General features: G+C 38.3%; 1 protein-coding gene across 2 annotated transcripts in view; it reads left to right on the forward strand.

Annotated features, from left to right (window-relative positions):
- Positions 1–19,814, forward strand: part of LOC150078196 (uncharacterized) — an 881,600-nt gene that overhangs the window by 522,509 nt on the left and 339,277 nt on the right. For both annotated transcript variants that reach the window (XM_090385307.1, XM_090385308.1), the window contains one exon: positions 10,727–10,888. In XM_090385307.1, coding sequence (XP_090241433.1) covers positions 10,727–10,888 — 162 coding nt within the window. The remainder of the gene's footprint in view (positions 1–10,726; positions 10,889–19,814) is intronic.

Here is a 19,814-nt window from a genome sequence, read left to right on the forward strand (position 1 = left end):
ACTAGACACACGTGGTCGACTCGTTGAAAGCTTTCTAGAGTGACATAACCTAACTGTACTCAATACTTGTGCACACACTCCACACTCACATACAACTCCCAACTGGACACACCTCAGCAATAGATCTCTCAATTTGTTCTCCAATACTGGTTCCGACCATAGAGTGGTACGTTTTAAATGATTCTATGGGCAGTAACCACTTTCCAATCATATGCAATTTTTTAATATCAAAGGCTCCTTCAAACAAACTCCGCAGAAAATGGAAATTTGTTCGTGCAAACTGGGCAAAATTTCGATCATCCATCTCTCTTAATAAGGAAAAAATCCAGCTCCAGATTATTGATAATGTAACGGATTATACCACGTCACATTCCTAAAAGTGGCCAAGGGCACAATATCATTATCAAATCTCCCTGGTCGCAAGCATTATAATTACTGGTGGAATGAGGAATGCACAAAAGCAAAGAAAACAAAAATTAAAGCCTGGAATTTATTTCGGCAATGTCCAACCACAACCAACCTCATTAATTATAAGAAGATAAGGGCAAAAGCACGTTTTATACAAAGATAAGCCAAGAAAGAATCCTGTACCCGTTTTGCATCGACCTTTAACAGAAACACTGATTCCAAAATTATATGAAAAAAAATTAGACCCGTTATCTGGTAAGTTTCCTACCATACCTTCTCCAATCCTCTCCTGGAAACGGAAAGACCTATCCAGTTCCTTAGATATTGCTAATGCTTTGGGCAATAATTTTGCTGAAATCTCAGCAGCATCAGCCTATTGTACATCATTCCAACGAATTAAAAACACTAGAGAACAGCATTCTATTCATTTCCAAACTGCTCTCATTCTACCATATAACAAATCTCTTCAATATTCTGAACTTTTGCATGCCATTAGAACAGCCCACAACGCTGCTGCTGAACCAGATGAAATCTATTATGTCATGCTGCAACATCTTGATGACAAAGCTTTGCTCCTCCTCCTGGTCTTTTACAACAGTATTTTTTTAGAAATTGTTTATTCAGCTTATTGGCATTATTCTATTGTTTTGGCATTCCTGAAGCCTGGAAAAAATCCATCCAACCCCCATAGCTCTCTCTCAAACAGCCTCAGCAAAATCCTTGTAAAAATTGTACATAGTAGACTCGTCTGGATCATTGAGTCAGAACATCTAGTGAGCCATAGTCAACATAGCTTTCGACAAAACAGGTCATGCTTGGATCTCATGATCAAGGCTGAATTTGCCATTTGCAATGCCTTCGTTAAACATGAACATCTAGTAATGGTTTCGATAGATAAAGAGAAGGCTTTTGACACCGCCTGGTGGCATGGCATACTTAGTGATCTTTAGTCTCTTGGTCTGCGGGGCAACCTTCCTATATTTGTTCAGAACTTCCTACGTACTAGATTGTTTCAAGTTCAGTACTAACATGCCCTCTCCACAACGTTCATACAGGAAGAAGGTGTTCCACAGGGATCAGTACTGAGTGTCACTCTATTTGCTCTTAGAATAGATTCCATCACCAAACAGCTTCCAAATACAGTTGAGACCTACCTTTATGCAGATGATCTTTCCATCTCCTGCCATTCCCAAAACATGAGGTCTATTGGACGGCAGCTCCAGATATCACTTAATAAAATACAACAGTGTGCCAGCCTCAATGGCTATCGACTCTCGAAGCAGAAAACAGTTACCATCCATGTTTGTAGACAACGCAGACTTCATCCGGATCCTGAACTTCAAATTTTTAATGTCTCCATCCCAGTCACTAATAACATCAGATTTCTAGGATTAACCCTTGATAACAAGTTAAATTTTATAGACCATATTAAAAATGTACGTACTTCCTGTTTAAAAAAGTGAGTGTATAAATATTTCTCTGTCACTAGAATAATACTGTGAGTGTGAATTTCAAATGTTATGTACCGACAATTTTATTGTAATCTTACCATTTGTAATAGAATGTAAGCCCTATTAGCAATCTGCTGTTTAGGGGGAAAAACCATTTGGTTAATAAATACAGTAGTTTTCAACCGGTTCCAAGATCACTGTAGCAGTTAATGGTGGCAGTTAGTAATGAAGAGATTTTATTGAGCTAAATATAAGCAGCTTTAGGTTGCTGGAATAGTAAACATACAGTTTCGAATTGTATTTTTGTACATCATCCAATATTTGCATTTCGGATGATGTACAAAAATACAACATCATCCAATATTTGCATTTTGGATGATGTATTTTTGTACATCATCCAAAATGCAAATATTACTTCCAATACATGTATTTGGATGTCACTAGAATAATACTGTGAGTGTGAATTTCAAATGTTATGTACCGACAATTTTATTGTAATCTTACCATTTGTAATAGAATGTAAGCCCTATTAGCAATCTGCTGTTTAGGGGGAAAAACCATTTGGTTAATAAATACAGTAGTTTTCAACCGGTTCCAAGATCACTGTAGCAGTTAATGGTGGCAGTTAGTAATGAAGAGATTTTATTGAGCTAAATATAAGCAGCTTTAGGTTGCTGGAATAGTAAACATACAGTTTCGAATTGTATTTTTGTACATCATCCAATATTTGCATTTCGGATGATGTACAAAAATACAACATCATCCAATATTTGCATTTTGGATGATGTATTTTTGTACATCATCCAAAATGCAAATATTACTTCCAATACATGTATTTGGATGTCACTGTTAATTACGAACATACTCAGAACTTGTAATCGGCAAGGATCACATTTAGAAAATTTTCGTTGGAGTATGCTTTGAACTTAATTTAAAAGCTTAAATTTATCAATTGGAAGAGCCTTCAGGCCCATTTCGGCCACTAGATACAAAATTGTCATCACTGAGTAAGATGACTAATCAATTACCCTTCCTCCATGCAGAAGTGAGTAACCTATTCCGTAGCACAGTTTGGCCGTTGTACTTATGTGTATCATTTGCTTTTCTGAACAAATAGGTTCTTCCCAATATTTTTGATTTTATATCTCACTCTAACTGAGTTCACACACACCTTTTCCTGTCGTTTTTAACGGTTAGTCAGTTCGCCATTAAAACATGTCCTCACCGTTGAATCTGTACCTCCCTCATCGAAGTGCCTGGGAGAATTAGGGAATAACCTCTGTTCGATATGAAAACTTTAACAGAATAAGACATGCGTGCATCATATTCTTAAGCGTAAATTGTACTGCATATTGAAGTATAATTCTAATTTTAGCATGTTTGTGTATAAAAATAGCTTTTTGCCAATTTTTATATTCGTTGGATAGCATTTGTTTGTTATATTTGCAATGCTGTGTCTTCATTTTTCTGTTTGTCTGATACAAACAACAAAACTCCAGGGGCTCACATCTGGTGAGTATGGGCTTGGCACACCCAGGGTCCTGAGCTGGATATCATCATTGTTCTCTTTCTTGGTAATTCCCCTTCTACTTCTGACTCTCTTTCTTTGTTTCTTTCTCAGGGTAACTTGGAATTTTTTTTTTTTTAGCTGGTGTAGCATAAGCCTCAGGCTTTCTTGCACTATATGGCTAGTAATAATAATAATAATAACAATAATAATAATAATAATAAATTCATTAAAATTTTAGAAGTTTTCCTATTCTGTTTAGGCCATCCTTAAGTTTATCCTTGTAAATATACCCATAATCGCCGCTGTTGATTCCAGTTGCTCCAGCATAATATTAAACTGCCAACATGAATTGGGGAATGGGGACAGTCATTAACAGGATAAAGATTTACATTCTTCGGAGCCAAAAGAAAACATCGGGGTCACCGCGAAAACCCAAACGCCCACTGAAAGCACGAGCACCTCATGCGTTTTTTGAAGGCTACTTCGAGAGAACAGCTTACTTTCGTAGTGCGCGAGCAGGAAGAAGTATAAGACCCGACCTTACGTCTGCGATTTAATCTACCTTGATCTTAGCAACAGACGAGTGTATGTCAAGCAAAATGTATAGCGTGGCTAGCGACGATCGACAATCTTAGTGCGCGAGTCTACTAGATCTCGAACCCGTTGCATAATTACACGGACAGATGTCGACCTGTCGGATGGCCTATAGCGCCCGGTCAGCGCTCGAAACGGCATCCCGTATTCTATGGATATTGAAGATATTCGCAAGCTGAAACTGATATCGGAAGGATCGTGTCGGTTTCATCGTCCTATATCTCCGATCCTAGTCACCGTACCGGTTTGTGATGCTTTCGCGGACTATGTGTATGAACTATATGGTGATTTCAGGTGTTCGGTTGTGTCTGAACCTGGATATTGTGTAGGTATTTTAAAAATAAGGATACGCTTATGTGTCTCAGATTGTTTTTATATTCAAGTAAGTTCAGCAGTTTTAAAAATATTTAATACTGGATTTTGTTTCTTTATTAATTACCTTTTTTTTTTTTTTTTTTTAGTGCTGTTAGCAGATGTGTCCAATTCAGTTTTCTATAAGATTTATATTAGTGGTCACTGCTTGGAAAAACACTTCAGAAACATTTTGCATCTTAAGAAAAAAAATTATGAGATAATATTATATAGTTTTAGTTCCGTTTCAATTCAATGTGTAATATCGTGATAGATCAGGGATTTTCATACTTTTTTCGCTTTCTTATAAATAAAATTTTTATAGGACCCCAGTAATTAACAGGGCCTAATTTCTGTTCTACTGTATGAAAAATTAAAATGTTAATTTTCATATTGTAAAAATTAACTAATTTCCACCTTAAGTTTAATTGAATTTTGAAGGATACTATAAATTACTAACACGTAAAATTTTGTTATATACGCGTAAATTTACCTTAGAAAAATACAACTCGATAAATAATGTATTCATTGTTAAATAGGACCGAATCTAAGTTTATTTTGCCATTTGAGGTTTTAATACAAGTTATTATCATCTCTTTCTTTTCCTTATGGTTTTTTTTTTTTTTCCCTCTGCCGCGACGGGTACTGGCACTAGGTGCGTAGGGTGATTATGCCTGGTTACTGTAATTGGTCGATGAACTGAACTGTTCTACAGGTGTTCACAATGAAGCTTTCTAGAGTTCCTTGTATGTGTTTTCTGTTGAGGCCTATATTATTATTAAAGCAATATATTCTTATGAAGATGCATTTTGTTTTTAAAGATGACATACCATCATCCGAGACATACGGTGCATGATCCTTGAGGAGTTGCCAGTTGGCTAGATCGTAACAAAAATATATTTAAAAAATGATCTATCGAAAAATAGTTATTAATAACAAAAATTGGCCATGCTTGAACGAAAGACAAGGGAAAATCCAGGGGTAAAACTGGGACAATTATCCTTTATATGACAATTCCAAATGCTTGTTCTTGTCTCTTATGCTTCACTATTATCTGTAAAGAGAACGAATTGTCTTCCCCTCCCAAAAAAAATCAGACTGGTTCCTTTCGCTCTTGACAGTAGATATACAGTATTAACGAAACATTAGAAAGAAGGCATCTAGGAGTAATCAGCAGTGCTTTTACATAAACTTGCCCAACGGTTACTAATTGGTAATGGGCGGATACATTATGCCGCTTTTATGTTCGTGTGCGATAACATCAAACATATATTTGAATCGGAGTAATGACGAGCAAAAATTTGATTGTTATTACTGCATAATTCTCTGTAGCTTTTTAGAACCCCAAGGTTCAATGGAACATAGTTTCTGAAACGCTGCTATAGAATAATAGCAGAAATATTTTGTTTCATAATTGAACTATAATAAACCTACTTATTGGTAAGTCAGTGACATTTTCGTATACACTTATTAGAAATAATAACTGTATTTCAGTTTTGTGCGTAGTTCCAGTTGTATGGTCTTGTATAATTTGCAATTGCACGTACTGGCCAAAAAATTACAAACTTTTATTCACTATCGAATCGGGCCGCCTTTGTTTCAAATAACAGCAAGTAGGCGATGCGGCATGGATTCTATAAGGTGTTTTGGTCTAATTGTAACCATTTTCCAGCAAAATATCGCGTAGCAGAGACAGAGTTGAAGGAAGAAGACTTCGTTGCCTAATAGCTCTATCTAGAATATCCCACATATTCCCGGTAGGATTGAGATCAGGTGAATGTGGGGGCCAGGGAAACTGGTGAAAATCCGTGTCATGTTCTTTGAACAATTCTGGCACGATGCGCCTAGTGCATTGTCATCCATAACGTGGTCATCGCCTTCGGGATAAAAGTGTAACAATGCAGAGTGCAGTAGCTTTGATTCAAAATTCAGGTATTCCCTGGATGACATTCGACCTTCTACCTGTATCAACAGAACCAATTCGTGCTAACAAAACACTCCCAATGCCATGATACCACCTCCAGACAGAGGCGGATTTAACGGCGGGCACACCGGGCGCGCGCCCTGGGCCCCGACTTCTGAAGGGCCCACGCAAAAACCCAACAAATTAGTTGAACATATTAGTTCAAAACTTTGTGATTATTATTAATTATATTACACATATATTATATTCAAATTTTATTGGAGGGTCCGTCGCTTCGTTAAGTTCTCACCACACTCTCTACATACCATCAGTACAAAACAGTGTTGTGATTCGTCTCATCACATGACGTTCTTCCATTGTTCCACTGTCCAATCACGACGTTCTCGGCACCACTGCAAGTAGATTTTTTCAGTTTTTCTCTGAAACAAGTGGCTCCAGAATAGGCAGGCGACTGCCAGTACCCAATTTCTTCAATTCTCTGCCCGTGGTATGGGTTCGAATAGGGCAGTTGTGGTCTTGGTTGAATTCAGATATAATTTGTTGCACACTGAATGTCTTATTTTTCCGTACAGTTCTCCTTAGAGTACGATGGCTTTGCTCTTGCAGTATTGTTTTTTCTGCCACATGTACGCTTGTGAGATGTGGAAGAACCACTTGCTTTCCAGTCATTAAAAACCTTTGAGAAATCCTTTTGAGAAACCAGGTATTTCTTTAGTTTTCTGGATCGTGCTATACATGCACCCACAATAAGACCTTTTTCGATGTCTGATAGACCACACATATCCCCCATTCTGGCTTCATATTATTGCAGTCGAACAGCCTATGTTGTCCTTATTCTCAACGAGGCAACATGTCTTCACCCCCACGTCCAGGGGGTGGATGCAGATTTTGTGGCACCTGAAGCTTATACAATTTTTGGGACCCTCTTTAAAAAGAAGAATACAAAATTGCGAATACAAAATTAGGTACGAAAGTGAATATTTATTTAGAATGAGAAAAGAAATCACAACGAATTACAAATTTAAAAAAGCTGACAAATACCAGAAAAATAACATTTTTATTAACTGCCTGACACACCTCTATAATACTTTTTTTTTTTTTTCCTACTTTTTTTGGCTGCATACTCTTTGATCGCGTCTTCATATGACATTTTGTAATATCATTTTCTGTAAAGAGAATAGAAAGATAATTCAGTCTTTCCTCTAGCATGGTTGATCGAAACTTACTTTTTATTATTTGACGGTTTAGAAAAGTTTCTTTCAGCTTCACAACCTCGTTATTGGTAATGTCATGTAAGCTTTTAGGACTGTTGTCAAATTGGGAAAACATCTATCAAGTTTATTTCATATATGAGCTTGAATTTTGGAATGAACAATAATTCTGAAAAATATACAAAATTTATCTGAAATTAAGGCAATTAAATTGCATTTTAAAATTGCTAAGTTGTTTTGAATTAAAGTATTGTGTAATCAAATTACTCTATGCTACATACGTTGACTTATTAATGAATATGTCGGAGTTCTGTCACTGAAACACTTGTTTCTTCAGGCTGTTTTCGTTGAGTCGGTGGCAATTTTGCGTGCCGTTTCGACATGCATGCTCGCAGTTTGTAGTATTGCTACAGGTTTCTGCCCTACAAACAGGAATTCTGATAAATTCTATTTCGCGCGATTCCCATCAAAAAGGGGCAGGGGAGGTGATGTATGGTGCATTTATAATTGTATACGCTGCATTATCGAGTATATTCCCGACAGGAGAGAACTTTCATTTTGACTAGGTGTCGATGAGAACCGAATTATCCGCTTCCAATTTTACGCATTTGATGATTGGAAGAATTTTCCACACTAGCTTCTGGTTCCGTACATTTGAAACGTTTTCTCCTCCACTACCCACATACTTCCGGTTCCGGCGCCGTAGGACGCATTCATATCGCGATATGACCTCTGGCCCTGCACCTTCGTGTCACGACGCCGGGTGAGCCGGCACAGTGGCGACAGGAGTACGTATTCCTGTAAGCCATTCCTACACCGGAACGGCTAGCAATAACTATACACGGAAGTGACTTCGACCACATAAATACATATATCCCACTAAACCCAAACTAAATGTATCCCCAACTCAACTGCCCTTACCCGGATCCCAAAAATGCCCGCGGCCACTCCATCGCCACCCGACACGAGGGAAAGTCGGAGTGGAAAGAAACAGCGGTCTTAACCGATTGTAGTTAAAATATCTTACTTTTGCAAATTTTTCAAAAACATTTGACCATGTGCATACATTGCTAAGGCCCCTCCCAGGTCCTTTGAAGGGGCCCGTACAAGTGAGGGGCTCTGAAGCTTAAGCTTCATTAGCTTCACGGTAAATTCGCCTCTGCACACGTCTCAGTTTTCTTTGCATCTATTTGCATTTCTTCTGTCTGTGACTGTCTTAATACAAAGGTTCGTATTTTTTTGGCTAGTGTGTATCTGTCTCCCATCCCATAATGTTGTTAGTAGTAGGGTTTTAGGTGCATCGGCGACTAAGGCCATATTGCTCCATGTATATTATCTGTAAATTGGGTGTGTACTGAGGTCGATTTTCTGTTTGATGGATGAAAAACCCATCATCCGGGAGAAAAAAAAAAAACCATGCTACCCTCGCCTGAGACCGATTACCCCCGCCACGTTGTGAAAAAAGCCCATAAAAATTTCTCCCGTCATCGACGGGACTCGAACTGAGGTCTTTTCCACCCGGTGAGGCGGGAGGACGGAAATCTTACCAACTGTGATACTCACGTGGCATCCCATAATGCACTGATGAAGTTATCGTTACTTTTCTAATAATTACTTCCCCGGTCTTTGTTTTTGCTACTTAAATGCTAGCGAGCAGTTACATGACGTAGCCGAGTGGCTATTGCACGAATGAATACTAATCACGTCACGCGTCAGTTGACTTCTCGCCACCGTAAGATCTTAAGGTGGCGACGGTTGACTGTGGTTCGAGCTCACATGATTGCTGAATATGGTCAATGATCGTATTCTTGTCAAAATGGTTCCTGCCGGAGTATAAACAAACTTTTTTTTTCTTTTTTCATTGTTTACGTACGTTATGCAAAGCATTATTTGGCCTGATTAATGTGTACAGAAAAGTAGTGACCAACCAGGGAAAGGCAGCAAAGATATACAGTAAGCAAAATACAAAACTTCTTTTTTCCTTAATTTCTGATGTGATTTGTAGTAAATGCATACTTCATGCATGCTCCGGCTTAATGATAATAATAATTAGTAACTAAATAAAATAAATTCGTACAGTATTATATTTCCAACCCTGCGTTGTGATGTGTTGTATCCAAGAGATTTTCATCAGATGTCGCTCTTTTTCTATTTTTTCTGCATGTTTGATTAATGACTGTGTCTCTGTGCTGGTAGCGTTGTATCATTTCTGTGTGCCTTTCTCTTTAGTGAGAGGGAGGGGAACATCAACTTACCAGCCACTTGTTCAAGTTTGTATGATTTCTGCAGCTGTCACGAAATATGAATTGAGCAGGTGCAACGTATTTCAGACGAGGCAGTTGGAAAAAAGTACGAGCCCAGAGAGAAGGATTAAGCAGACCAGTCGTTTGTTTTAGTAAATTGGTAAAGCACATGTATACCTGCTTAGATATAACTTAATTATGAATTCTTTGTTGGTGTTTTATCTTTGTAAAACAACTTCTTGTTTCTTCCATGTAACTAGATTTCCCGTTTTTGATTTCCTAATATATCAAACCACAGGAGGTCACATCTGGTGAGTATGGGCTTGGCACGCCCAGGGTCCTGAGCTGGATATCATCATTCTCTTTCTTGGTGATTCCCTTCTACTTTTGACTCTCTCTCAGGGTAACTCGGAATTTTTTTGGCTGGTGCAGCATAAGGCTCAGGCTTCCTTGCACCGTGGTAGCTAATAATAATAATAAACTACAAATAAGATACAATGTGTAGATATACATAAAATGCAGATATTTCACCAATACTGACAGCTTTGGAAAATTAAAAACTCAGTTGGATTGATACCTACATGATTTTAAAAATAATAAATAAATAGGAAAATAAACTACATCGTTATTTTGGAACGGATTTCAGCTATGGCTTTTTAAAGTACATGTACTTATTTAAAAAGCTAGCTTCAAATTCAGCGAAGAGTGCATGTTGAACAAATTTAGATACAGCATTGCTTGCCGATGCATCATAGAAGCACTTGCTTGGGGAAAACAAAATTGTGCTTGAATGATTTCACGAAAAATAATTCATTATTTTTCTTGAAATCTAGTAGTCACGTAGGCGTGAACTGCGGTTACTCGAAGCATTTGTGTACCTTTTTGTGACCACTCGGCTACGTCTTAAAAACGAAATTTGCGATCTAGCATGTTAAAAATGGACACATGCGCGAAAGTACATACAGTGATACTTTAAAATAACAATAAACAGTTCTCTAGCCATAGTGTATTACAGTTTTTGTGATTTGTTTCAGGAGCAAGAAGGCCCAAATGTTTTCAAAAAGTTTCAGGAGCAAGAAGGCCCAAATGTTTTCAAAAAGTTATCATTCGAAGACGAGGAAAGTGAACCTGAGGAAGTGGAACACGCCCCTCCTGCGTCAGCACTTCACCGACGTCGTGCACTTGTCCCTCCAAAGGTAAGATTTCCAAAGACCCTCACCTGAAATAAATACAGTTCAGTTATTATTATTATTTATAAGAAGATAAAAATATTTGATGATTTTAAAACTTTATGCGTGGGACTGCTGCAGAAAGAAGTTAAAACTTCCGGGTGATGAAATAATAAAAACTTTTCCCGGATTTAATACAAGTGTTCAGTGAATTAGTAACAGCAGGATTCTTGGGATAAGCTACAAAAAAAAAAAAAAAAAAAAAAAGTAACAGCGCGATAACGGAGAGAAAGAATCTTTATTGTGAATTGTAATGTTCAATACATATATAATCCATGTAAAACGCAGATGCAACATATCTGCCACGGTCATTAAGCCGGAGACTTGACAAAAATTATGGGAGAGCATAATTAAATAAATATACGTAACCGTAAATATAGTTGGAAGTAAAAATATATATTTCGGGGTGGATAAGAAGACACTTAAGTATTGAGACATACATTACAGTAAAGATGTCCACAAACATATGTAGGTTTGTTGCTCAGAATATTTTTGATACTGCGTATCGCAGACGCGTAAAGAACCTGAAAGATATTGCGCAGGAAAATACATAAAAGATGGCTTTCATAAAAGAACGTGTTTGCTGCACGTTCTTTTATGAAAGCCATCTTCGCTAGTGAATACTAGATATTGTACTGGGCAACCTACAAACATCACCTTCCTTCACAACAAAGGACTAGTAGCATGTTTGTGCAAATTCAAATTACATGGCTGCCTCAATTGATACGCAAGAGGAGAATTTCGACCTCTGTGGAGCTTGTCGGTACATCAACTCCCCTGACTCCTGGGACATGTCATGGCACCGCCCCCCCCCACACATGGCCTCGGAGGCACTCCTACTTTTCAGCTAAAGAATACCAAGCTGAAGATTAGCAACAGATTTCTTCCTGCCCAGTTTTCCTATAATACAAGTGCACAGGAATATAATACAAATGCCCTACAAGTGCACAGGAGCCCATATTTCAGCGACCTACAGAACAGTAGGATACATAACGGTTTGGAATATCTTGTAGTTTTTGCATCCGTTACATAATGGTGAGGACAAGTGCGTTTAATTTTAACAGAATTGCATTTGGTTGTTTTGACATTTATCAGGTTGACTTTTTAAAAAATCTTCCCCTTCATTTTTACTGTTTCTAATACAAAATATTAATTTCAACATTATTTTAATTCCAAACGTTATGCCATCTGTATTTGCATAGTTCAGCAGGTATGATCATAAGATCATGATCCTTTAGGTTGTCACAGACATTCTCTCAGATATACGAGACAAGCTGTACTTGCTACCTGGGAGTCTAAAACGCTAATGGAACTGATATTCGGGTGACACTCAAGTCAAGTGGACCCAATTTCGGCGAAGTCCGGACGGTCTGCGACAACCAAATCCTCTGCTTGCACCTTCACGATGGTGAGACTTTTAGTAATCCTGGGTATGACCTCCATGCACAAGCACATGGTGGGTGACCACCCACGTGTGAACCAACATAAGCAGGGGTCGAGGTGTGGCGCTCACACCACATGGAGGAATGGCGTCTCTCTGTGTTACCAGGCAGTACTAGGTGCTAGATGACTCTCATCATCTAGTGCAATACCACCACTCTGCTTATTGGAGGCTTGAAGTTGTGGAACCCATGTTTAGTCCCCAGAGCTAAGTTCCCGTGAACCCTTCCCCATCTCTTCCATCATGCAGTATGATTGATGACTTTTGAGGTTATGATGAACATCATGTCGAGATCCAATCTTCCTTACATTTCGAGGGTACAGCTCCAAAACGGTGTTCTCAGGCCGGCCGCTAGTTAGTACACCGGACCGAACCTATTGGTAACTCTCTGGGAAGCTTCCGGATCAGCTAGTGCAGTGGTCTCAAACTCAAATTGCATGCGGGCTAAATGCACAATCTGAAAGCAGCTGACGGGCCGGAATTTTTTTTTAACAAAATTAGAGTGAATATAAGCATCGTATTTACAACAAATACATAATTGAAATGTATTTGCGGGTCGTGTAAAATTGCTTCGGGGGGCCGGATGGAGGGAGGTCCGAGTAGTGTGTATGCGGGGGGCATTTTCCAGGCCACGTTATGTCAAGTATCTGGGTATATTCTTACCATGTGTACGCCATATCCAAAAATTTCTTTACTTCATGCAGCATGTCCCACCCACTTTTTCTTACCATTGAATACACCATGAATTGTCAAACTAATAGAGTAAGCTTATCTGCAAAAAGATCTAAACCTCCCAAACACTTCCTAATTCATTTCACAAATATACGTGGTCTCAATTCTAATTTCAACGATGTCCATTTCCACTTGCAGTCTGCCAAACCCCATGTACTTTTTCTCACAGAATCTCAGTTATCGGTTGATTCAACTACTGCTCATCTCAGTTGCCCAAATTATTCGCTGTATGAGTCCTTTCGCCTTAAAGGTGGTACTTGTGCATATGTCCGTTCCGATATTCCCTGTCAGAGACTTAGTAATTTGGAATCTCCTCTTTTCGATCTTCTCTGGCTTAAAATTTCTCTACCTTATTGTGTCAAATTCATCTGTTGCCTCTACCGTTCTCCGAATTCCATTAATCACTTGGAGCTCTTTGACTTCCTCTCTTTGCAACTTGACTTTCTCCAGTCCAACTTTCCTAACAGTGAGGTAATTTTTTTTTGGTGATTTTAATGTTCACAACTCCAGCTGACTTCCATTTTCTAGTCACACCGACCCAGCTGGTCGAGATTCTGAGGCTTTTGCAATTACTAATGACCTTGCACAGATTGTTCATTTACCTACAAGAATACCGAACAATCCTAACCATACAGCTAACACGCTTGATCTTTTTCTCACAAACAACCCTTGTAAGTACACGGTTGAAGTGAGAGGTCCTTTAGGCACCTCAGATCACAGCTTGGTGATTCTCTTCTCCAATGGAACCTTTATCTCATGGCTATTCCCAACCTGATATTGTTTGGCATTACAAGAATGCAAAATGGGATGACCTGCGAGATATCTTTTCTTCTTTTCCTTGGTCGGATTATTGTTTCAAAACTTTTGATGTCAAAGTTTGCTCAGATCGTGTCAGAGAAATTATTCTTGCAGGAATGGAATCCCTTATCCCACACTCCACTTTAAAATCTCGTCCTTTATCTAAACCTTGGTTTTCCAATAAATGTGCTAAGGCTGTTCAAGAGAAGAACGTTGCATATCGTAATTGGCTTGTTTCTAATTCTTCAGTTTCATTTTCTGCCTACACCAAAGCTCGCAAAAAGCAGTTATTAATCAGTCCAAACTAGATTTTGAACAGGCTAAGAGTAAAAACTTGCTTCTTGCCCTAATGGTAGCCGAGCATTCTGGTCTCTTGCCAAAGCTATTGGCCGCAACTTTTGCCCATCTCTGCTCCAACCTCTGTCCAAACCAGTTAGCTTTATCCTTGGCTGTCACTTCAGCCAAGGATAAAGCTAACTGCTAGCATCCCATTTTTCTTCCAACTCATGTATTAATGATCTTGGTAAAACACCTCCCACCATTCTCAACATGCTCCATTCAGTGCCTCTTCTGGTCTTCTGTTTACAACATTCATTTTCAAAATCCGTCAAACACGGATTTTGTAAATGGATGTAAATTTTGTGATTTTGACATCCATTTTGTAAGTGGATGTCAAAATCCTTCATTTACAGAAGGATTTTGACGAATCTTGATGCTAAGAAAGCTCCAGGTCCCGATGGTATTTCTCCACTTGTTCTCAAAACCTGTGCTCCTGAACTTACTCTGTTCTTTGCCGCCTTTTTTCACTTTCTTATTCCAAAGGTGTTTTTTCCTTCTGCTTGGAAATTTGCTCATATCCAGCCAGTTCCTAAAAAGGGTGACAAATCCCTCCCATCCAATTATCGTCCCATTGCAATTACTTCTACTCTTTCTAAAGTAATGGAGAAATCAATTAACCGCCAACTCTGAAACTACCTAGAAACCTTCCGTCTGATCAACGATCACTAGTATGGATTCCGTCAGTGTCGATCCACTGGTGATATTCTTGTTATATTACCCATTTATGGACTAATTCAATGGAAAAGTTCGGTGAAACACAAGCAGTTGCTCTTGACATCTCAGAGGCGGTTCGATCGTGTTTGGCATAAAGGTCTTCTAAACAAGCTTCCATCTTATGGTTCGCCAACTGTTTTTTGTAATTGGTTATCCAGTTTTCTCTCTGATCGCTCACTGAGGGTGGTGGTAGATGGCTCTCTGTCTTCTAACTTCTCCACTTTTACTGGTGTCCCTCAAGGTTCAGTTCTTTCCCCCACTCTTTTCCTCTTGTATATTAATGACCTTCTTCCATTGACTGGAAATCCTATCCATAGTTTTGCCGATGATAGCACATTGCATTCCACTTTCCAATTTGAGAAACCTTGTCCTGCTCAATCAGCTTCAACTTCTGGAAAATCTGCTACCAGTTCCTTAAATGCCGATCTCCAGGTAATTCTCCAGTGGGGCAAAGACAACTTAGTTGATTTCAATGCTTCTAAAACTCAGTCTTGTCTTATATCTTGCAAAGAGGATTCTTCTGCTCCTATGCTTATCTTTGGCGACACTCTTATTTCTAGGCAAAATGATATATCTCTTTTTGGGATTAACGTGACTTCTAATCTCTATTGGCACAAGCACATTACAAATATTGCATATAAAAAACTTGGTTTTCTCTTTCGCTCTCGGCGTTACTCTTTTTCCAAACAGCTATTCACTCTTTACAAATCGCAAATCCGCCCTACCATGGAACATTGTTCCCACATCTGGGGTGGTGCTCCCAAAACCTCTCTCTCAGGCTTCTTGATTCCGTTCAGAAGAGGACAGTTAAGTTAATTAATAATTCATCTCTAACAGAGTCTCTCCACTCGCTGTCTCATACTGTTTCTGCTGCTGCATGCCTCTTCTACAGATATTTCCATGGCCACCGTTCTTGTGAATTGGCTTCTATACCCGCTCTCTCTTTCAAAACAGTCCGAACACGTGCTGCCACCAGCCAACATCCATTTACTGTCCAACTTCAAACTCACAGAACCAACTTTTAATCTTCCTCGTTTATTCATTCAACTGCCGGTTTCTGGAACAACCTTCCTTCATATGTATTTCCTGAAAATTACAGTCTACAGCAGTTCAAGTCCAATGTCAACAAATCTCTTCTTTCATACTCTCAGCCTTCAACTATAGGTTTTAATACCTCTCGTGTCTGGGGTTTACATGAAAAAAAAACACTGTTCGCTTCTGTCTTTGCACTTCACTTTTCGTTGTGATCTTTATAATGCTTTTTTTTTTTTTTTTTTTTTTTTTTAAGCTAAAAGCTTGTTTTATTCTTTGAACGTTGTGCATATTAATAAGTAATCTTTTAAATGTTTTTGAGTGCTAGTACTACATTTACTCACATATATACAATAGATTAATAAGTAAAATATTAATTATAAGTAAAATAAGCCCAGAACTTACCAGTGGATCGAGATCGACTGAATCCTTTTTGTCAACCATTGAGCAGTTGGAAGGTTTCGAGATAGTGTTGTAATGGTGCGCTTAACCTCTTTTCACCTAACTAATTCATTCAAATAATAGAACAAATGGCTCACCGTACACTAACATACACAAAATTACTGTATTGTGTTATATAGTTAACAGTGTTAACTATATAACTGGAAGCCTGGTAGCTGTTAAAGCAGTTAAGTTGCAGTTCTGAGAAATTTGAAAACTTTTACCTTCTTAACAATCCGTTTTCTCTGATTTTTCATATTTAAATACAAAAAAAAAAAAAAAAGTAAAGTGCAGCCATTATCAAGCCACTGCAAGATGGAAGCCTCCTCAACAATTCATGCTGAGGGAAATGGACCATAATCTGCCACGCTGGTCCAGTGCGGGTTGGCAGATCGACCGTATTCAGCAGTCAGGGGCTTGAACCCCGGTCTACTCAAAGAGCGTGTGCTACTGCACTCTCGCTCCTGCCCACTCGGATAACAAAACTACAAATTCTGGGTCCCCCCCCCCCTGCGAGATTTGCAAACGCTATGCGAGTGCTCATTAAATACCATACATAGAAACTATCTACTCGGTTGCAAAACACAGAAGGCAAACCATAAGATGGAAACTTGTTTAGAAGTTTTATGCGAAACACGATTACTTTTTTGCGATGTCAGGGCTCTGTTCTTGGCCCTGTGTGCTGGAAACATGGTCCTTGATGGGTGGCTCTCGGTTGATCGAGACAACATCCTTCAGATCGAGACAACATCCTTCAGATAGCTTATACAGACGACCTTGCTATTCTGATTTTTGGTAATTCCCGCCGAGAGCTAGAGTGCAGAGCAAATGAAGTTCTAGAGGACTTGGATATCTGGTGTCAAACACATAAACTTCAAATCTCGACTAATAAAACAAAACAAATGTTGCTAAAAGGCTCTCTTGATGTGAATGGACCACCTGTTATTAAGTTGAATGGAGAAATGATTAGGAGTACTCGGCAGTATAAATACTTAGGAATTTATTTTGATGACTGTCTTAATTTTAATTACCATGCAAAATATGTACTTCAGAAAATAAAAGCTATGACCTATAAAATGATTAAGATTACCAGGAGTACTTTTTGTGTAAAGAAATCTTCCATTAAATTATACTACAGTTGTATATTTATACCAATTGTGTGTTATGCGGCTGGGGCCTGGGGATACAGAATCGGTAACTCCCTTGTTCAAAAATATCTTACCCGAGCACAAAGATTCTTTCTTCTCGCTGTAAGTAGAGCTTGTCGAACTGTCTCTACAGCTGCTCTCCAGGTCCTCAGTCATCGACTGCCAATACAATATGAAGTAATGTTACATTATCTTTTATATTGTAGAAGAAAAAAATGTTCCTGCGATTGTAAATGGTATAACATATAATACTGACGCAAGAAAAGGTAGACATTAAAAGAATGAGAAATGAATGTTGTAGAGCGTGGCAAAAATACCTGGTCTGCCTCTACCTTGGGTTGGGAGACCTTTAAGTTTTTTCCCGAGGTTGTTGATTACGACAAGAAAATGGACTGGTTCAATCCTGGTTTATACGTTACGTTTTTATATACCGGTCATGGAAGTCTTAACTTTAAATTGTTCTCACTAGGATTAAGTAACACTCCTCTCCGTAGTTGTGGTGCTCAAGAAACTGTTGAGCACCTCGTCTTTCATTGTCCCCTGTACGATGATTTAAGACTGGACTTTCAACTTCTCACAAATGTATTTGACTGCTCCGAACTGCCAAGATTGGTTAACAGTTCTGAATATTATACTGCCTTCTCCACCTATGCAGAGAAATTGTTTAAACGGAGGAAAAGAATTCTTGCTCCTGAGGTTCAGTAAAATCCTAGACTGTTTCTTTGGATTACTCTTAACTGACATATTGATCAGTCTGCTGGACTTCGAAGCCCAGTATTTATTTATGTATCATCGTTGTATATAGTCTTTTTATGTACCACCATTGTATATAGTATTTTTATGTATCATCATTGTAAATAGTCTTTTCATGTATAATTAATCATTATAAATTGTACACAATGTATAGATTACTCTCAGCGGCGAATAGGGGAAACCCTGGAGCCTGCCAAAAAATAATAAAATACTTTGACTTTGTCTAATAGTTTTTCTATATTTTACCTTCTAATAGCTTTATTTTTTACGCTGTTGCATATGGTTTGGTCACCAACATTACAATGGTTCCTTAGAGATTAGTATTAGTAACGGCCGCATGGTGCAAGAAAGCCTATGGCTTATGCTGCACCAGCCAAAAAAAAAAAAAAAAAAAAAAAAAAAAAAGATAAATAAAAAATAAATAAATAAATAAATAACTAAATAATAATAATTAATAAAAAAAAAGGAAATTAAACCTATCATCCTATGCGCTTCCCTTACCCGAAAGTACTATCCAGATGACCTTTGAATTTCCCCAAACTGTCGGCCTCTACCACCCATGAAGGCAACTTATTCCAGTAATTTATAACTCGCTGGCTAAAATAAAACTTCCTGCAGTCCAATCTAAACATTTCCCCCCCTTAACTTGAATTTATGTCCCCTAGTTCTAGCATCATTTATAATCTTGAAAATTTCGTCCTCATTCATTTTACTGATGCCTCTCAGAGCCTTAAACACCTCAATCAAATCTCCTCTAAGGTGTCTAGTTTCCAAACTCTGCAACCCACATATTCGAAGTCTTTCTTCATAAGGACGCCCTTTTGCCGATCTCACCAGGCGAGTTACCCGTCTTTGCACCCTTTCAAGAAGCTCGATTTCTTTCTTTAGGTGCGGTCTCCATACTTGAACACAGTATTCCAAGTGTGGTCTAACATAAGCCTTATATAATGGGATTATCACGTCCCTATCTCTACTTGCAAAAGTTCGATAGATCATCGATAGGACATCATGGGCCTTCCTTGCAACCTGTTTACAATGCTCAGAGAATTTCATGTCTGACCGTATCGTAACACCCAAGTCCCTTTCCTCCAGTACTGGGTTTAGTTGAACTCCACCAAGTGAATAAGTTATTTTCGGATTACCGTTTCCCAGGTGTAATACCTTACACTTTGTTGGATTTAACAGATGCAACGTTTTCAAACTTTTAAATTATTTCAAGTTTTTATTTAACTGAAAACGCAACTCTTTTGCGTTTACCAATCATTTTCGCGATTTCTAAACAACAACAAAAAAAAAAAATACTATAAAAGAAATTCTGACATCACTAACTTAAATAACAAAACAAAATTTGTCCTTTTGCGCTGCAACAAAACACAACAATCGACGCGACGCACTAAAACAAACTAAACATTTGGTCTCTCTCCTTTTTTTTTTTTTTTCTTTTTTTTTTTTTTTTTTTGAGCGGCGAGTGTAAAGACAGTGGGAATTGCAAGAT

Source organism: Mastigoproctus giganteus, chromosome 11 (assembly GCF_048544385.1).
Source record: "Mastigoproctus giganteus isolate SK-2022 chromosome 11, ASM4854438v1, whole genome shotgun sequence".
In the NCBI taxonomy this organism is placed as follows: domain Eukaryota; kingdom Metazoa; phylum Arthropoda; class Arachnida; order Uropygi; family Thelyphonidae; genus Mastigoproctus; species Mastigoproctus giganteus.